Source organism: Arachis hypogaea, chromosome 13 (genome assembly GCF_003086295.3).
Source record: "Arachis hypogaea cultivar Tifrunner chromosome 13, arahy.Tifrunner.gnm2.J5K5, whole genome shotgun sequence".
In the NCBI taxonomy this organism is placed as follows: domain Eukaryota; kingdom Viridiplantae; phylum Streptophyta; class Magnoliopsida; order Fabales; family Fabaceae; genus Arachis; species Arachis hypogaea.
Window position 1 is genome coordinate 136,428,908 of NC_092048.1, and position 17,324 is coordinate 136,446,231.

General features: G+C 32.8%; 3 protein-coding genes across 4 annotated transcripts; all 3 read right to left on the minus strand.

The window, feature by feature from the left end:
- Window positions 1–1,662: 1,662 nt before the first annotated feature.
- Window positions 1,663–2,968, minus strand: LOC112791874 (toll/interleukin-1 receptor-like protein). The gene is made up of 2 exons (XM_025834891.3): window positions 2,228–2,968; window positions 1,663–2,121 (listed from the first exon to the last, which is right to left on the minus strand). Exons 1-2 carry the CDS (start codon window positions 2,692–2,694, stop codon window positions 1,848–1,850), a joined length of 741 nt encoding a protein of 246 aa, XP_025690676.1. The 5' UTR covers window positions 2,695–2,968; the 3' UTR covers window positions 1,663–1,847.
- Window positions 2,969–6,401: 3,433 nt separating this feature from the next.
- LOC112791875 (toll/interleukin-1 receptor-like protein) lies at window positions 6,402–9,398 on the minus strand. Its single transcript, XM_025834892.3, has 2 exons — window positions 7,420–9,398; window positions 6,402–6,901 (listed from the first exon to the last, which is right to left on the minus strand). Exons 1-2 carry the CDS (start codon window positions 7,884–7,886, stop codon window positions 6,628–6,630), a joined length of 741 nt encoding a protein of 246 aa, XP_025690677.1. The 5' UTR covers window positions 7,887–9,398; the 3' UTR covers window positions 6,402–6,627.
- Window positions 9,399–10,171: 773 nt separating this feature from the next.
- On the minus strand, window positions 10,172–15,420 carry LOC112791871 (eukaryotic translation initiation factor 2 subunit gamma). 2 transcript variants are annotated; one of them, XM_025834884.2, is made up of 9 exons: window positions 15,067–15,420; window positions 13,615–13,780; window positions 13,394–13,455; window positions 12,645–12,757; window positions 12,463–12,565; window positions 11,952–12,179; window positions 11,542–11,760; window positions 10,922–11,182; window positions 10,172–10,756 (listed from the first exon to the last, which is right to left on the minus strand). In XM_025834884.2, the coding sequence occupies exons 2-9, from the start codon at window positions 13,718–13,720 to the stop codon at window positions 10,448–10,450; spliced, it is 1,401 nt and encodes a 466-aa protein (XP_025690669.1). In that variant the 5' UTR covers window positions 13,721–13,780; window positions 15,067–15,420; the 3' UTR covers window positions 10,172–10,447. The 2 variants fall into 2 exon arrangements, with proteins under 2 accessions (XP_025690669.1, XP_025690670.1); XM_025834885.3 differs by having other exon boundaries at window positions 13,615–13,776; window positions 15,067–15,391.
- Window positions 15,421–17,324: the final 1,904 nt, after the last annotated feature.

Here is a 17,324-nt window from a genome sequence, read left to right on the forward strand (position 1 = left end):
ATGCACAAATATTTACTTTTTTCCGAAAAAATTAAACGAAAACTTGTAATAAAAATAAAATAGAAACGAAATACATTTTTCTAAATGAAAACAGAACAGATATCCACTCCATGAATATCCATTATTGCCCGTACCCTACTACCCTAACATTAACATCCTCTTTTGTTAAGTTGTTCAAACTTGAATAAAATAAGAGAAAAGTATAGGTAATTAACAATATTTTTGAATAATATTTGAACAATGTGAATTAATAGAATTAAAATTTAAAAAAGTAAATTAATCTTAAATTTAATTAGTAGTATTAAATTATGGTGTAGTGTGATTAGTGGTTGTTCATATTGTTTAAGATAGTCATTGTTTACCTAGAAGAGTGCTAGAAAAATAATAATTATTTATTTTAAACAATATAAATAACTACCAATCAAATACAAGTATATTATACTCTAATTTAACATTATTCATTAAATTTATTCTTTTAATCCTATTAATTCTCATTATTCACACATTATTCAAAAATATTATTAGTTACCTGTAGTTTTTCGATAAATTAAAATGACGTTCAATTTGTTTTGTGGATATCTAATTGGGATTGGTGGAATTATGATTAGAAAACCGCGTTCTTCATTTTCAACTCAATCATTTAAAACAGTATTTTACTTATTAAATAGGCATATTGGCGGTTGTGGCGGGTACAGTAACATCACATATTATACCACAATTAAAAATATTATTTATACATTAAAATTAATCGCACTCAAATATAAAATTAGATATTATTATATATTTTATATTATAATCAAACACATATAATTTAATTATTTTTAATATATATTTTTATATTATAATATATACTTTATTTTAATAATTAATTTTAATATATATATATATATATATATTTACTATATAGTTATATATCACATTAGTTACTACGCAAATAGTTAGAACATTTATGAACATTTGAGTTTGCTAAGTTTCAAACTCTAAATATTAAAAGTCAATTTATAGTATTTATTATTTAGTATCTAATTTTTATTTAATTTATTTTTCATAATAAATTTTAAATATTTAAAAATCATTTTATTATATTTTTTAAATTAAAACTTATTGTTAATCCTTTTTGAACAAATTAGTCAACAGTTTTTAAACACCATAGCAATTATTAATGTTAAATCGTAAATTTTAATAAGATAAAAATAAAGTATTAATTTAAAATATTAACTAATATTAATAAAAAAATGTTGAGTTTCCTTGTATATATATATATATATATATATATATATATATATATATATATATATATATATATATATATATATATATATATATATATATATATATATATATATTGTACGCCAGAAAGAAATTATTATACATGTAATTCAACGAATCTACAATTTTCTTGGCTCTTTTTATGCCTAATTATTCACGAGGTTCCTATATTAGCTAGTATTCCTTAATTTCTATTTATTAGTTTGCTCATCTCATATTTTATTCCATCTTGAAAAGATGATATATTTAGTTAAAGCCCATTTGTTAATGTTCATTCTTAAGAGTAACCCAGTTTTTCTAACATATAACGAGGGCAGGGCACATGCATTTGTTCTCGTTTTCAATTCCTTCAACGAGGACATATTCAAATTCAATCATTAATGACTCGGATAATGAGCATTCAACAAGAAATTAAAATATTATGAGAAGTTTGATCAGGAATTACATAAGTCAACAAATTGAAAATGAACTTGTAACAAGGATCGAATTAACCAAGTATACTCTTGAGTCTTGATGAAGGCATTTAAGCAGGCAGTAATAAAATTTGAACAATAATTAAATGGAATGATGAATAAGAGTTAGTGGGATTTGAAATTTCCGACATATGGAAGCATGTCAGGAGTTAAACGAAGGAGACGAATGCTTCTCTCCATTTCAAGTTCGGTGATGCGTCGAACCGTTGCCCTGTAGATTTCTAAATTATCAAAAACTGGTATGGCTTTGTAATATTGATCCTGAAGCACTGCCAGTTGCTTAAATTTTCTTATCTGTTCATCCAAATCCCCAACGTACACATGATTCAGCTTCTCCATCACATCCATTGCAATTCCCTCCACTATTTCAGATTCCACTCTGTCATCATTCAATTTCAATTTCCTCATTCAGGATGATCATATAATATCACATTTATCTCTAAAATTATATTCATAATAAAGAAAGGAAGGAAGGAAGTTATTACTTGTTGAGGGAGCATCCCCAACCAGAGTGATTAGCAGCTTCAGTCAAAGCCTCCCTCCAGATTTTGACTTTGTTCATCTCACCTTCAAACCGTTGTTCATGCTTGCCAAATGCATCACCATAACTCCCGATCTGGTTCCGCACCACGGCCGGATCTACGCGATAGAAAACAGGCACAACAATTTGGTTACTCGTCTTCTTGCACTCCAGTATGTTGACAACTTCATCCAAGCACCATTTTGAAGCCGCGAAGTTTTCCGAGAAAACAATGACGGAAAGCTTAGCATCCTTGATTGCTCTAAGAAGCCTCTCAGGAATCTCTTCTCCTCTTCTGAGGTCGTGATCTATGTAGGTTCTTATCTCTAGCCTTCTTAGTGCAGCATTCAGATGGCTGGTGAAGGTGTTGCGTGTGTCCTCACCTCTGAAGCATATGAACACTTCGTGTTTCTCTTCACTTGAATTTGCCATCTTTGGACTTTTAACAAACAGGTACGCTGCAATATGTTATTTTCTTGGATTTCGATGAAATTGAAAAATGTTTAGTCCTTCTTATACATTGTATATAGAAAGAAAAACATGTTACTGCTTAATAAAAAAAAATATAAATTTATAGATGGTTTTTAAAATTTAATAATCTTAAAGTAGGGAGTTGAGTACAACCTTGTAATTTATTTCAAGTTTTATTTGACTTTGACTTTACATTATTGAGTTTTTTTTTCCCTTTATATGTGTGTTATATGGAATCATTGGGCGCCGAAAAATAAATAAGAGACAAATGGGGTAGTGTACTTCCTTGTTCCTTCCTGGAAGATGGAGATTGATTATATACATGGAATGTAATGGAATTCAACGATTCTCATAATCTGCGTTTAGGGTTCATACTTTGATTCAACTTGAAAAGGAAAATCAATATAATAAACATTTTGTTTGCTAATAAATACTCTAAACGCACATGTTAAGTGGTAAATTTTCAATTTTTACTTACATTAAAAACTCTCAAATTTTTTACTTTTAAGAAAAAGAAAAGAAAAAAATGCTATTTGATTATAAAAACCAATCACTAAAATTAGTCGCTAATATATTTATGCATACATATATATAATTTATATATATAATTTAAGGAGAATACTCCCACAAATATGCTTTAAACATTTTTTTTAAGTCGTTGACTTGTTATAATGTAATGGTAGTATTTTTTAGACCTAGATGAATTTGGACGGTTTTTATAATTCTATCTGAGTTTATAATTCGGACCAGGTTTACATAAACCGATTGGGTCTTTGTTATTTTATTTTTCAAAGGAAAAGTATGAGAAGTTAATAGAATATTTGTATAATGTATACAATGGAGGTTTATGGAGTATTAGAGATATAACCATTAGTGTTATCTTTTCTCATCAGCTAAAACTTTTAGGATGAGTGGTATCATGACATGGTATTAGAGCACTAAGCCTTAAAGGTTAAGAGTTTAATTCTTGGCGAACTCCAAAATTAGCTTAAACTTTTGAGAAGATGTTTATTATCCCTAATACTCAGATGGTTATTTTAGATATTATGAAAGATGTTCATTTTATAACTCAATAGCCCATTGTCTCCCTAGCGGGATCCTTCTTCGAAACACAACGTCGTTTAACATTTCTTCCTGGGCTCTCCCCTTCTCCTCCCTCAGTGTCACTCTGTCATTAAAGTTCTTTGTCATCTCTCTCACTATGGCTCACTTCTCGCCTCCGGTCTCTCTCACTATCTCCTGTGTCGCGTTCAAGCTCCTCGTCACTCTCTCGGCTCCAGTCTTTCTCACTGTTTCCGGTCTCGCACTCAGTCGCTTTCGTGCGGCTTTCCTGCTCTTGTCATCGCTGGCGGCAGAAACAGTAGGTTCCGGGATTGGTCGTTGTCGTCGCTCCCTATCTTGTCGCCGTCTCGCACTCAGTTCGAGACTTCGTTGCGCTCATCGTCGTCGGTAGCAGAAACAACAGGTCCTGTTGCTGATCGTCGGACTCATCGCTGTCAGCTTCCTCCTCACCGTCAGCTTCCTCTCCGCCGTCAGCTTTCTTCGCACAACCAAAAGCTGGTCCCACCCAACCTAGAGGATCTGCATCGATCTCCTTCTTCCTTGAGCCAGAGGCGCTGGTTGCCTGGTTCCGTTGATCGGTTCTTCTCCCTTATTGCAGATGCTATCCATCTTCTACTCTCTTACAGCTCCTCGTGCCCCAGATGGTCGTCTCAGGTACCATTCCTCCTTTCCGTATCGCTACTTTTCCTTCTCTTGCTTGGTTCTGTCCGTGTTGGTGCTCCGGCGGCGCAGCGATTTGGAAGAGGGACTCGACGATGCGATGAGATAACTCCGTTTTTCAATATGCGACTTGCCTTCTCGTCGTTTTACATCCAGCTTCTGCCTCCATTAGCCTGCTTCCTTGCCTTTTTCTGGATCTTCGTCGGCGGTGATGCTGTTTTGTCCAAGGTCCATCGCCGTTTTTGGAGTCTGGTTAACACTCGATTTCTCAACGGAATCATAATTCCTCCCCTTCTGCATCGATTCTTCTTTCTTGTTGTTGCTACCGATTTCATCTTCTCCAGGAAGCTCTGTTACGCTGCAATTTGCCGCTGCCCATGTCACTCTCCATAATTCCTGCCTCTTACTGGATTTCACACTAACAAGTCTGCCAGTGGGTATCTTTTCACCGTTATTTTGTAACAAATTCTCAAGGCTGAATTCTCCATCTTGGATGGCATATTGTTGGGTCATTTCAGGAGCAAAAAGTGCTTCTGTTTTTTACTTCATCAAAACTAGATGCATTAGATCATTGTTCTCATTAAAACAGTATAAAAAGTAGGTTATTAGCAACTTCAAAGTATCAAATGTTGGCATTTGTAATGCCATTTTTCTCTTTCATCAGTTGGCATATCCAATGTATAACCAATAGAAGCAACAACCTCTATGACATTCCATGAATTTACCAAGATAGCACCAGCACCAAAAAACTGTGCAGTGCCTCCAAATTGATAAATAATATAGAACTTGCAAACTCATACATAATTTGTAATAATTTTTTTTTTGTTAGATGTAATGAATTAATTTTAGCTCACTTTATTATTTTTTGTTAAGCATAAACAGTCCAAACCCAATTGTGTTTGTCCGAAAATACTTTTTTATGTAAAAGTAAAAAATCACTTAAAATGAATCAAATTATTCAAGAATTTGGTTTTTTCATAATAATATGTTTGAATGAACTAAAACACAAGTGATGACACTTGTCAAATTCTCATGCATAGTCTTTAAAAAAATTTATTTTTGGTGTACGTACCGAGTAGTTTTTATAATTTAATTTATTTTTAATATGTATTATATTTTAATATATATTTTATGTTAGTGACTAATTTTAATGTACACATAACATAATTAAAAAAATATGTTTTAGAACTTTTACAACACTACATAATACAATAACAACAACAAAAATTTTTTTCACTAAATAAGATCGAGTACATAGATTAAAGTTATTATTAAACCCTATCATATATAATATATATAGCACATAATATATATTTAGTTGAAATTAACTGGTAAACCATGTGTTTGCTAATTATTCCATTATCTCTAATAATCGGGTTTTTCTATACTTTATTAGGGTGAAATTATATATATATATATATATATATATATATATATATATATATATATATATATATCATCTCCCCCTCGATAGATGTAATGCACTTCTAAATTAAAGTAGTAATGAGAATTGTAATTCTATCTTTGTATTTTTAGTGTAGATTCGATAATTGTATTTTTTAAAGATTTGACTTACCGAACCTATAGTTTATTGAAATCTACTCTAAATATATCTAAATCACGTGTGGAAATTAATTTAAATGATAGTGAGTTAAATTTTAGACGAATGTTGATGGCAAAGTTGAGAGCATCTAGGGTTACCACTTCAAATCCTAGCAACTTATTATTAAGACATTCTCTCCTGTATGTTAATCATTCACCAAAAATGTATACCCTAGATCAGAGTGAAAGATGCAAGATATATATTTTTTAGTTTCAGGTTATTTGAATTTTTAACTGCCATAAAACTTATGCATCAATTTGAATTTAGCTAGTTTTCTGTTAAAAGAATAAATAAATGTTGCCCAATTGACATGTGGTGATGTGCTTTTGGAAAAATGAATTATAAACAAAACACACGTATAGTTTTTTGTTTTTGATAATATATCGAACTTGAAAATACAAATAGTACATTATTGAAGATCAGTGAGGACAAATTCAGCAATTAATCACTCGCTATCAACATAAAAAGAAAGCATTTCATTTTATTTCAACCAGAAAAGAATAAACACGAAAACTAATAAACATAAAACAAATTAAAAACACAAGGAGGAATAATTATGAGTGGTATAATTAGCGGGATCTGAAATTTCCAACATATGGAAGCATGTCAGGAGTCAAACGAAGGAGACGAATGCTTCTCTCCATTTTAAGTTGGGTGATGCGTTCAAGCGTTGACTGGTAGATTTGTAAATTTTCCACATTTGTTATAGCATTGTAATATTGTTCTTGAAGCTCTGCAAGTTGCTCAAATTTTCTTATTTGTTCATCCAGGTCACCAACATACACATGATTCAGCTTCTCCATCACATCCTTCGCGATTCCCTCAACTATTTCATATTCCACCCTGTCACGCCAACATATCACTCAAACAACTTTATTATTATCTCAACTATTTGAAATGTGCGTAATATGAACATGCTTTTTTATGAAAAAAGGGTTGAATTTAAACAGGGTAAAGTATGTTTTTGTCTCTAATGTTTGGGAGTAAGTTTTAAAGTTGTCTCTAAGGTTTGAATCGTCCTATTAAATTTCTAACGTTTTAAAATTGACTCAATATTATTCTGCAAATCTATTAACGAAATTGACGGCAGGACAAAATTGAGACGATTTTAAAATATTAGAGACTTAAATAGGACGAACACGTTAGAGACAAAAATGATACATATAGAAATAAATTTTAATTTTATCTTTTAATAATATCAGTTTTTTACGATACATAATTATTCAATTATTTTTTAATCACATCTAAGTAAATTACACTTAATCACATTAATTTATTCTAAATAAATTTACTTTTTTATCCGTATATTAAAATTAAATTCAAATTAAAAAAAAAAAAGAAAAGAAAGGAAAGGAAGTTACTTGTTGAGTGAGCATCCCCAACCAGAGTGATTAGCAGCTTCAGTCAAAGCCTCCCTCCACTTTCTGACCTTATTCATCTCACCTTCAAACCGTTGTTCATGCTTGCCAAATGCGTCACCATAACTTCCGATCTGGTTCCTCACCACGGCCGGATCTACACGATAGAAAACAGGCACAACAATTTGGTTACTCCTCTTCTTGCACTCCAATATGTTGACAACCTCATCCAAGCACCATTTTGAAGCCGCAAAGTTTTCCGAGAAAACAATGACGGAAAGCTTAGCATCCTTGATTGCTCTAAGAAGCCTCTCAGGAATCTCTTCTCCTCTTCTGAGGTCGTGATCTATGTAGGTTCTTATCTCTAGCCTTCTTAGTGCAGCATTCAGATGGCTGGTAAAGGTGTTGCGTGTGTCCTCACCTCTAAAGCATATGAACACTTCGTGTTTCTCTTCACTTGACTTTGCCATCTTTGGATTTTTCACAAACAGGTACGCTGCAATATGTTATTTAATTGATTTTGGATGAAATGAAAAAATGCTTAGTCCTTCTTATACGTTGTATGCTTGACTTTTGGGAGAAGTGGTAGGACAATATTGTAATTTTGAGTTTACTTTGACTTTGGACTATATGGAAACATTCGGCGCAGATAAAGGAAAACAAGTGGGTTAGTCTATTTCCTTGATCATCCCTGGAAGATAGGTTGTTTGTTTCTTAGAACAGGACATGACAAAATACTAATGGATAGAGATACAAAATTTTGTATTTTTATATTCTGTTTGGTAATAAAAAAATTCAATTTATTTTTATTTTTTTATTCAAAAAATTTGAAATGAAAAATATAATAATAAAAAATATAATTATAAAAAATTAACAAGAATAATAAAATAAAAAATAAAAAATAAGTTGTGTCCCTTATTAGTGTTTTTGTGTTCTTCTGGATGGACACAAAATACACAATTCAGTGTCTCTTGATACATTGTCTCTGTCTATATCTTTTCTGTCAAATACGATTTTATATTTCTGTGTCCATATCCGAGTGTCCTGTCTCTGTAAACAAACACAGCTATAGAGATTGATTATTCAACGATTCTCGTTTTCATTTTTTCCCCGATATGTTAATGCTTCTGGAAACCGAGAGGCAGAGGCATAGTATGCAAAGGTGCCTATCCTAAGACTTTGCAAAGCATAAGATGGAGACTCAACTACAACTATTTTGATGTGAATACTTGAAGACTCTTAAATAATTTGACATATTTTGTTAAATTGATATCTAATAATTTTAATTATCAATTATATATAAGAATAATTACATCTGAATTTTCATTGAAACACACACCTTTTTTAATCTTTCAAATTTAAAAGTTTGCTGATTTATATAGCATAATTAATAATTTTATGATATGATTTTAGATATTTGAAAATTTTTAAGTGCTTATGAAATTTTGTTTAAATTGTTTAAAAATATTAAAATAAAGATAGAGAAAGATGAGACATATCTTTTTATTTTTAAATTCTATATCTAAAATTTAAGCATCATAAAATAAACTTTTAAGTTACGTTTGCTTTCTGGACAGGACATAGAGATATGGATAATAAATATCTAAATATCTAAAAAGTGTTTAGATAGAGATATAGACACTAGACACTGTGTCTCCAGGACAATTTTTTTCATTTTTATGTTCACTTTTAAACAATGATAAACACGAAATTGAGAGGGTGGGTACGAATTTTTATTGAAAATTTTTTCCCTTTTTTCTATAGATGATTATCTCTTTTTTTTTAAAACCTAATTTGACTTCCTTAGCTCCTCATTTTTAGAGGTTTTCAGAGAAGTATTCAAAGAGATATTCTCTTCTCTCTGCTCTTTTCCTATTTCTGTATTCTTCTTTTTTATGGTATTTTTCTTCTTCTTTTAATTGGGTAAAAAGACTAAATCCAGCACCTCTTGAATCTCCTAATTTACACAATAAAAAATTTAAAAAAATAACAAATTTAAAAAAATACGAAAATGAATTGTACTAAAAAAATTTAAATATTCAATTAAGCAAGAGAGACTGAATTGACAGAAGCAGAGTTTAACAGGTATCATTCTTTCATAATCTTTTAGTAATTGGAAAAATATTAGACAATAAGAAAAGAGTGAGAGAAGAAAGGGTGTAAGAGGGAGGAAAGTTATGAGAGATATGTTTTAGTCATTTTGAATAATATTTTAATTTTATTCATGTATATCTAAACATAATATTGAACGTTACATTAATATGTTAGACATTATATCTAAACACAATACACAAAAAATAATTTTTAGTATCTCTAGTCTATTGTCCCGTCCACGGTCCACATAGACATTAGAGATGTGTCCCAACAACAAAAAAAACTAACAAATAACACTTGACAAAACAATAAAACGTAAGAGCGGCATATTGGAGAGAAAAAAACAAATAAAGCGACGATTTTCAATAAGCTGCATTTAGGGCTAATACTTCAGTTCATAAACCCATTTATAGTTGAATCAACAGCTAAATGGGCAATTGGGTATACAACTCGCATGAATACTCCCCCCTAAAATGAAATAGTTCTCAGAGAACATTTCCGGAAACTCCCCAACCTCAAGACCAACAAAATAGAAAAAAAAAAAAAGAAAACTCCCCAACAACTTGTCAGCCTTAACAATTCGTGGATTCATTCTTTCGAGGAAGGTATACGCAGTGTAAAATGCATATTAAAAATATTGACCACAAATCTGCACACCCTCTATTCACAAGTACCGCCATTTCATTTCAACGTGAACATGCCAACTATGCGTGAATGTGAAATTATTGAAGCCTAGTGTAAAACTCAATTGGGCATAACATACAGCTTCAGTTATAGGTAGACAACAGTATACAAAAATAATAAAGCAAAAACAAAAACTCATCGTCATTCATATGTTTTCTTCTCCACCTCAAAAAAATGGTTCCCAGCAATTCTCTTCCTTCCCACATCTCTTAAATCCCTCTCAAGTTTTAATAACAGGTCTACTCTCTCTTGTTTAACTCAGTTGGGGAGCGGCCGGGACATTCAGAGTGATTCCTGCTTGGATTTGTCCCCATCCAATCAGACGCCAATGCTTCTCAACACGCCGACTAAGAGCAATCTTCTCACCTTTGCTGGTGCACACCGGGGAAGTAAGTTGCAGCTTTGCCAAATCGTTTCTCACAGCAACAACTCTGGCTCCCGTTGACATGGATCCAATATTCAACATAAGCATCTCTCCTTTAGCAAGCTTCGATACCTTGCCTTGTTTCTCTGAGCCTTTTGTCCGCACACCCAAAAGCCGTCGAAGCAAGAAAAAGTTCACCTGCAAGACCGCAAGTCAAAACACAACCAAACAGGCAAGACAGGTGTTCACAATACCAAGCAATGAGGGCAGATGTAATAATGAGAGGACTAAAAAAAGGAGGGAGAGATAGAGAGACTATGAACGTATGCTAAATTGCAGATAGTTAAGTATGTAGCCTCGTACCTCAAGTTCAACAAAAACATCAGGCAGAGATCCAACCTCACCAAGAACTTGCCCAACCAACCTGTCAGCACGTGTCAAAGTTGGATCCATTGTCGTCCCAACACCAATGAGACCTCCAGGCACAGCAAATTGAAGCTCATTTTGCTCAGCATATAATGATACTATTCTGGAGTATATAGGGGTGCACTTGATATTCCCGCTCTCGTCTTTAACAACTATACCAGGTCGAACTTCAATGAATTGGTTTACCTTCAAAACACCCTGCGGCAAAAAAACATCAGATGTGTTTGACCAAAGATGTCAGGGAGAGACACAAAGTAAGAATAGAATGCCTCTAACCAACCATAAATTTATGTCATATTCTAACACATTAACTTGGTTTATAGTTATTAAAAAAAGTATACATTGGAAAGAAGATTAATGAAGTGCTAATAAATCAGCTCAGACATTGTTTCTCATTCACTGAGCATCCACCTTTTAGCACATGGTGATGCCTTCTTCGGTTCTTCCCCTATTTGTATAACATTTCGCAAATAGAGCAAGAGCAATTTAAATTTAGGACGAGCTAAACATTTTAAAATCATGTATTATACATGGTCAGGAGTACAAACAAGGCTTACCCTCAGAATGCTTCCACCAGCTACACCTCCTTTTATATCATCAACCTCAAAACCAGGTTTGTTGACATCAAATGACCGAATTACTATCATATTGGGTGGAGAGACGAAATCCCTTATTGGAATTGGGATCTTTTTTACAATATACTCGCACACAACATCAATGTTATACTTCAGTTGTGCTGAAATAGGTACTACTGGTGCACTATCAGCAACAGTTCCCTGGATTGGATAGCCACCAAAAGGAGAACATGTAAGTTGCAGAAAGGGACCCACTAAGAACATAATAATAATAATAATAATAATAATAATAATAATAATAATAATAATATTGAGTATACAATTAAATAAAAGAGGGCTTCCTTGCACAACAAAATCTTTCTCACAGAAAACTTATTCACAAAAAAACTAACCGCAATAAACTTCGTTATTGCTTCATGTTGATTGATTGCCACATTTTCTTGAATCAAGTCTACTTTATTCTGAAGGATGATTATGTGCTGCAGACGCATAATCTCTACAGCAGCTAAATGCTCTGAGGTTTGTGGTTGTGGACAGCTCTCATTAGCAGCTATAAGTAGCAAAGCTCCATCCATGATTGCAGCTCCATTAAGCATTGTAGCCATGAGAATATCATGGCCCTAAACAAATAGGAAAAGTAAAGATAAATATCATGTAAAAGTAAAACCAAGCAAACTAGAGAGATATATAAAATTAAATAATTAGCACTGATTAGTGACTGCTAACATACTAACATCACTAAAAAGGGATAACCCAAGAAATATGAAAATCCCATGCCATATGGAGGGAAAAAAAAAGTAAAAACAGCAGAGAAAAGGCAACAAAAAAGCAAAACATATATTATAATGAAATTATGTAGAGAAAAGACAGCCAACAATAATAAATGACAGATTAAGGCATTACCGGGCAATCCACAAAAGAAACATGCCTCAGCAATTTCATCCTGCTGTTTTCAAACCCTGGCACATCACACATAGGACTGTCTTCCTTCCCACTTCCATATGCCCTGAAGAGGAAAGCTGATCACCATAATGAAAGTTGAAATCAACTGATAATATAATAGCATTCATAAAATAAATACCCACTTGTAGCACATAGGCCTAGGACAACGTTCATCTTCACATTTATATATCTTAGCATTTGCATAGCCAAGCTTAATTGTAATATTACGCTCCAACTCATTTTTGAAACGAACAGTCTGCACATTCACAGTATACAAGAGGTTAACAGTGTTTGATTAACTAACACACAAGGAACATATATTAATGATAGAATGAAATTATTAATAAAATTTCTTTTTAACACTACAAATCCAAGGAAAAAAAGTAACAACTATCACATGGAACTCATGTATGTTGTCAAAAGACTTTGTGACCACTGATCAACGGGGAAAATAAAAATGTTCTTATCTGCAAAATGCTAAAACCACTTCCAAAGGCACTTAATTATCCCTTGACAAACAACTGAATTTTACAAGCTGAGTATTGTGTCTAAAACTAAGTGAAATTCCTTGGTGACGACCTATATAACAATGAGTATATATTATTCTTTGCAAAATTGAAAGAAACAATAGACATTATTATTGACCCTTCCTTTCTTTTGTTACAAGGATTTCCAAAATTATATAGTCCAGTCAGGTGATACAGCATCATAGTGGTGGCACCCATGATGGAAAAATTATTATTCAAGCTTTAAGATGACTAACAAATGAGAAAAAAAAAAGGCATATAATAGTATAGCAATAGCATCAATAACAAATTGCAACAGATGTTACCAGGATTTGGTATATAAAAAGACAAAGTTAAAAGCAGAGAAACTAAAGAGAGAGAAATACCTGAACACCTGATATTGCTTTCACAACAGTTGACTTGCCATGTGCCACGTGACCTATAGTGCCTGCAAAGATTCAAAAAAATCATAAGTTCCAAGTATCATTATTCATTAATAAAAAGGAAGAAATAACATTAGTCCTTTGGAATAAAAATCTGTTTCAGCTCAAATATGGCTGTAACAAAGCTGACAAATGAATGTGATATACATTAGAGAAAATATTACCAATATTAATGGTAGCCTGTCGTGATATGACTTCAGGAGAGAGTGGATCCAATTTCTTTACATCCAGTTTACTCAGGTCTTGTTCCATCAAACCCTTCCGCGACATTTTGGATGTTTAAGATGGTATGAATGACTTTACAAATCAAAATGTGTGATGGTAACCTATCTAAAGGTTAAAAAAACACAGGACAAGAAACCTGCATCAGCATCAACATATCTATTTTGATAAAAATCTGCATTTTTAAAAGTGACAGTGACAAACATCCAAAATCTCTTGCATCGATAGTCAACATTAAGAGAAATTCATCCCTAATAGTGTTAGTTTATCGTTATCTTCAGAGATTATAAAATTATTTATCTATTTCTTGGAAATATCAACAGATTGTTTCCATTTTGTTAACAGATCCCCCAACAATTTGATAAATGTCTCCCTTCAATCAATTTTCTCAACTTCTCACCATCTACCTAAAAATTACTACTAATGAATTTCAAACTTACCACTCTTACTTGGATACCCTCAGAAATAAATTGAAGCAAGAAAAGAAGTATGTTAATAGTTTTGATCTTAAGCCATATAGTAAATGGTGGAGTCTTACCTAGGGCATAATAAGTACAAACAGAGATTGTTTATAACCTAGTACAAATGATTCATAACTCTTCATAGTAACTCTCTTTTCCTATTCATCCACACCTCTGAATTGTACATGGCACATTAACACAATTGTTAGCTATACTCCCATACCACCCCAAACCCTTCCAGTCCTCACAGCATAAGCACACAGACACTTATAAATACAACATGCCAATTAGCATCGCACTACCATATAACTCTTCAAACTGTCAGGAAAATGAGAGGAAAAGATACAAAATACAGCATCATTTGTGAATAAAAGAATGTAGCTCATGACCACGACAACAACAACAACAACACATTTTGATGAGAAACTTACAGAACTGAAAGGAGAATATTGGCAAAACTATTTACTAAAACAGTTAACAGAAAGGGCAAAAAGTGTCAATCGCTAAAAATTGCAAAGGAATGAAAGTTGAATGCCTCTTACTCCTTAAACCCCAATCTCCACCCCCTTCTCCAAACCCCAATAAAGAATACTACAATAAAATTGGGCAGTTCATAATCCATACTTTTCAAACAGTCGATCCAATCATTGATTCTATTTAATGAAAGTCGTAATGTCTAAATTAATCAAATCCCATATATACGACCTAAAACCCAATCATCCAATACAAATGAACAAAAAAACAATTCTTCAGTATCATAGAATCTGCAAAAGCTATCATACAAGAGACACATCAAACTGATGCAGAATAAATTATTTTGAAAAATATAAAATATCGAATCTTAAGCAAACACAACCAAACCAAATTTCTCGGAACCAAAAAACAATTGAATGATTATTGAAATTAGTAGACTTAGACAGAGAGAGAAGTAACCTGGAAGAAGTAGAGCAGCTCAGAAGTGTTGAGCGGCGGCGGAGGCGGCGGAGGAGGAGGAGAAGGAAGATGATGGCAGCTGAGAATAGTGCAGAGAGACTGCGTGCGGCTGAAGCCAAGTGAAAGAAGAAAGAAACCCTAACTATAGTAATTGCTCAGAAGAAAATCGAGAAATGACAATGCTCATGTCAAAAGAATAAAATATAATATTTGAAATCAATAAAAATAAAATGAAATACAGAATAATTTTTTTTGAGTGTCTACAGAATAATTAATTTTAATGGATTACTTTCTGTTTTGATATTTTTACAAACCGAATCAGTAGGAAAGTGCTATTACTTGTTAATTTGTTATAATAAAAGGCTGGTTCAATTTAGTACAAGAATATTGTATAAATTTAAGTTTTTTATTAATTAAATTTAAATTTAATTAAGTTAGTTTAATATAATAAAAATTAGTTGTGATTAATATTATTTTAAATTTTATTATTTAATTTGGTTGAATTTTAATTTCTAAAAAAAATTATTGTGCATGGTACATAGATTTATATTGGTTCGAAATTTAATAAAATAACTTACGGACAATCGATCCTCAAATCAAAGTTTAATTTTGGTTGTCACAAGTCCAACCTAATAAAAATAATCGAGAGTATTGGTCCTGAATCGTCTAAGAATTACAATCGAGTGCTCAATTATTGGTTATGAGTTTTAAGGAGGTTGGGTTGATAAAATCGCAAGAAAATAAACGATAATAAAGTAAAAAAAATAACTAAGAAAAACAAATACTAAAGAGAGACATTTTATGACAAGGATTGGAAAAATCTAGGCTTTCGATCCTAGTCATTAATTATCATACAATGATTAACAAAAGCTAATCCTATTTCGTCATCTCCAACATCGGAAGAAGGTACAATGTTATCTTTAACATAGGGAAAAAGTCAAATATGCTTAATTAATCTCAATCTAAAAGTCCTAATCAACTCACTAATTGAATTAGGAGTAAATACCCATAATAGTCCCTGAGATTCAGGCAATTACTCATAGTAATCTCTAAGTTCTCGATTTCCCTATTGTAGTCCTCCAGATAGAGCTCCGAGCACTCAAACTAGTCCCTGACCATATTTCAGGTGATGACTCATCACCGGAGCGCTGACGTGGCCTAGGATTGCCACATGGGACGTGTCCAAAACGACGTCGTTTTGGGTTTGGCGCCCTTGAAAGCCAAAAACGACGCCGTATAGTTGTTACTTATTATGAAAAACAGTTTTCTCCACCAAGACAAACACTTCGTCTCTTCTTCTTCCACCCTCTGCGTTCTTCTTCATCTCCCCATCAATGGCGTAGCCGCAAGGTTGTATTTGCTAGGTTTACAAAAATTTGAGAGAAGAAGTCATATGATGAAAAGTTGTTGTCGCTCTTCCCTTCCCTTCCTTCACCTCAAAGACGAGGTTCTGACATTGTGATCGGACTCAAGGTAACCTTTTTTTTTACTTTGTATTTGAATACAAGTGTTGGTTGATGATAGCATTGGTTAGTGTTGTTGAGGTTCTGGAGTTTTGGTGTCATTGTAGTGTCTAGGGTTTGAATCTTGGTTGGGGTTTGTGGGATTGCTGTAATACCCGAATGAAACAAGGAAGAAACAAGGAGAAGTATGGAGGTTTGGAAAAAAATGTTTTCTTGTGGTGATTATTTTTCCTTTTTAATGCATGAGTAGGCTTTCAAATTATCCCTATATATTGTAAAAATTTTAAATTTCTTGCAGATGGAGGAGAAGTTGGACATCATGTTTCATCATGGGGGTGACTTCAAACAAAATGCAGAAGGAATTATGATATATTCTCCGGACAACAAGGCCTGTTTAGGTGATCTAGGCACTGATACTCTAGATGTGTTCTACATACGGAACTACCATAAGGAGCTTGGGTACAATGACATTAAACAGTGCTGGTGGCATGTTCCTGGAAAATGTTTGGAGAAGGGGTTGAGAAATGTAAACAGTGACAAAGAGATAAGAGAGATGGTGAATTGTGCTAGGACAAATGAGGAATTGATTGATATATGTTTCGAACATACAGTGTCAGTGCCAGAGGTGTTAGAGGGAGATAACACAGTTGTGTACTTGGATGATCATGGTGGAGAGGGATGTAATGCAGGTACAGATACTGATGTGAGTCCCCCAGTTACAGAGACTCATGCAATCATAGTTGCTCCTCCTATCCCTAAGGTTGTACCCAACAGTTCTTGCAAATCCAGTCAAAA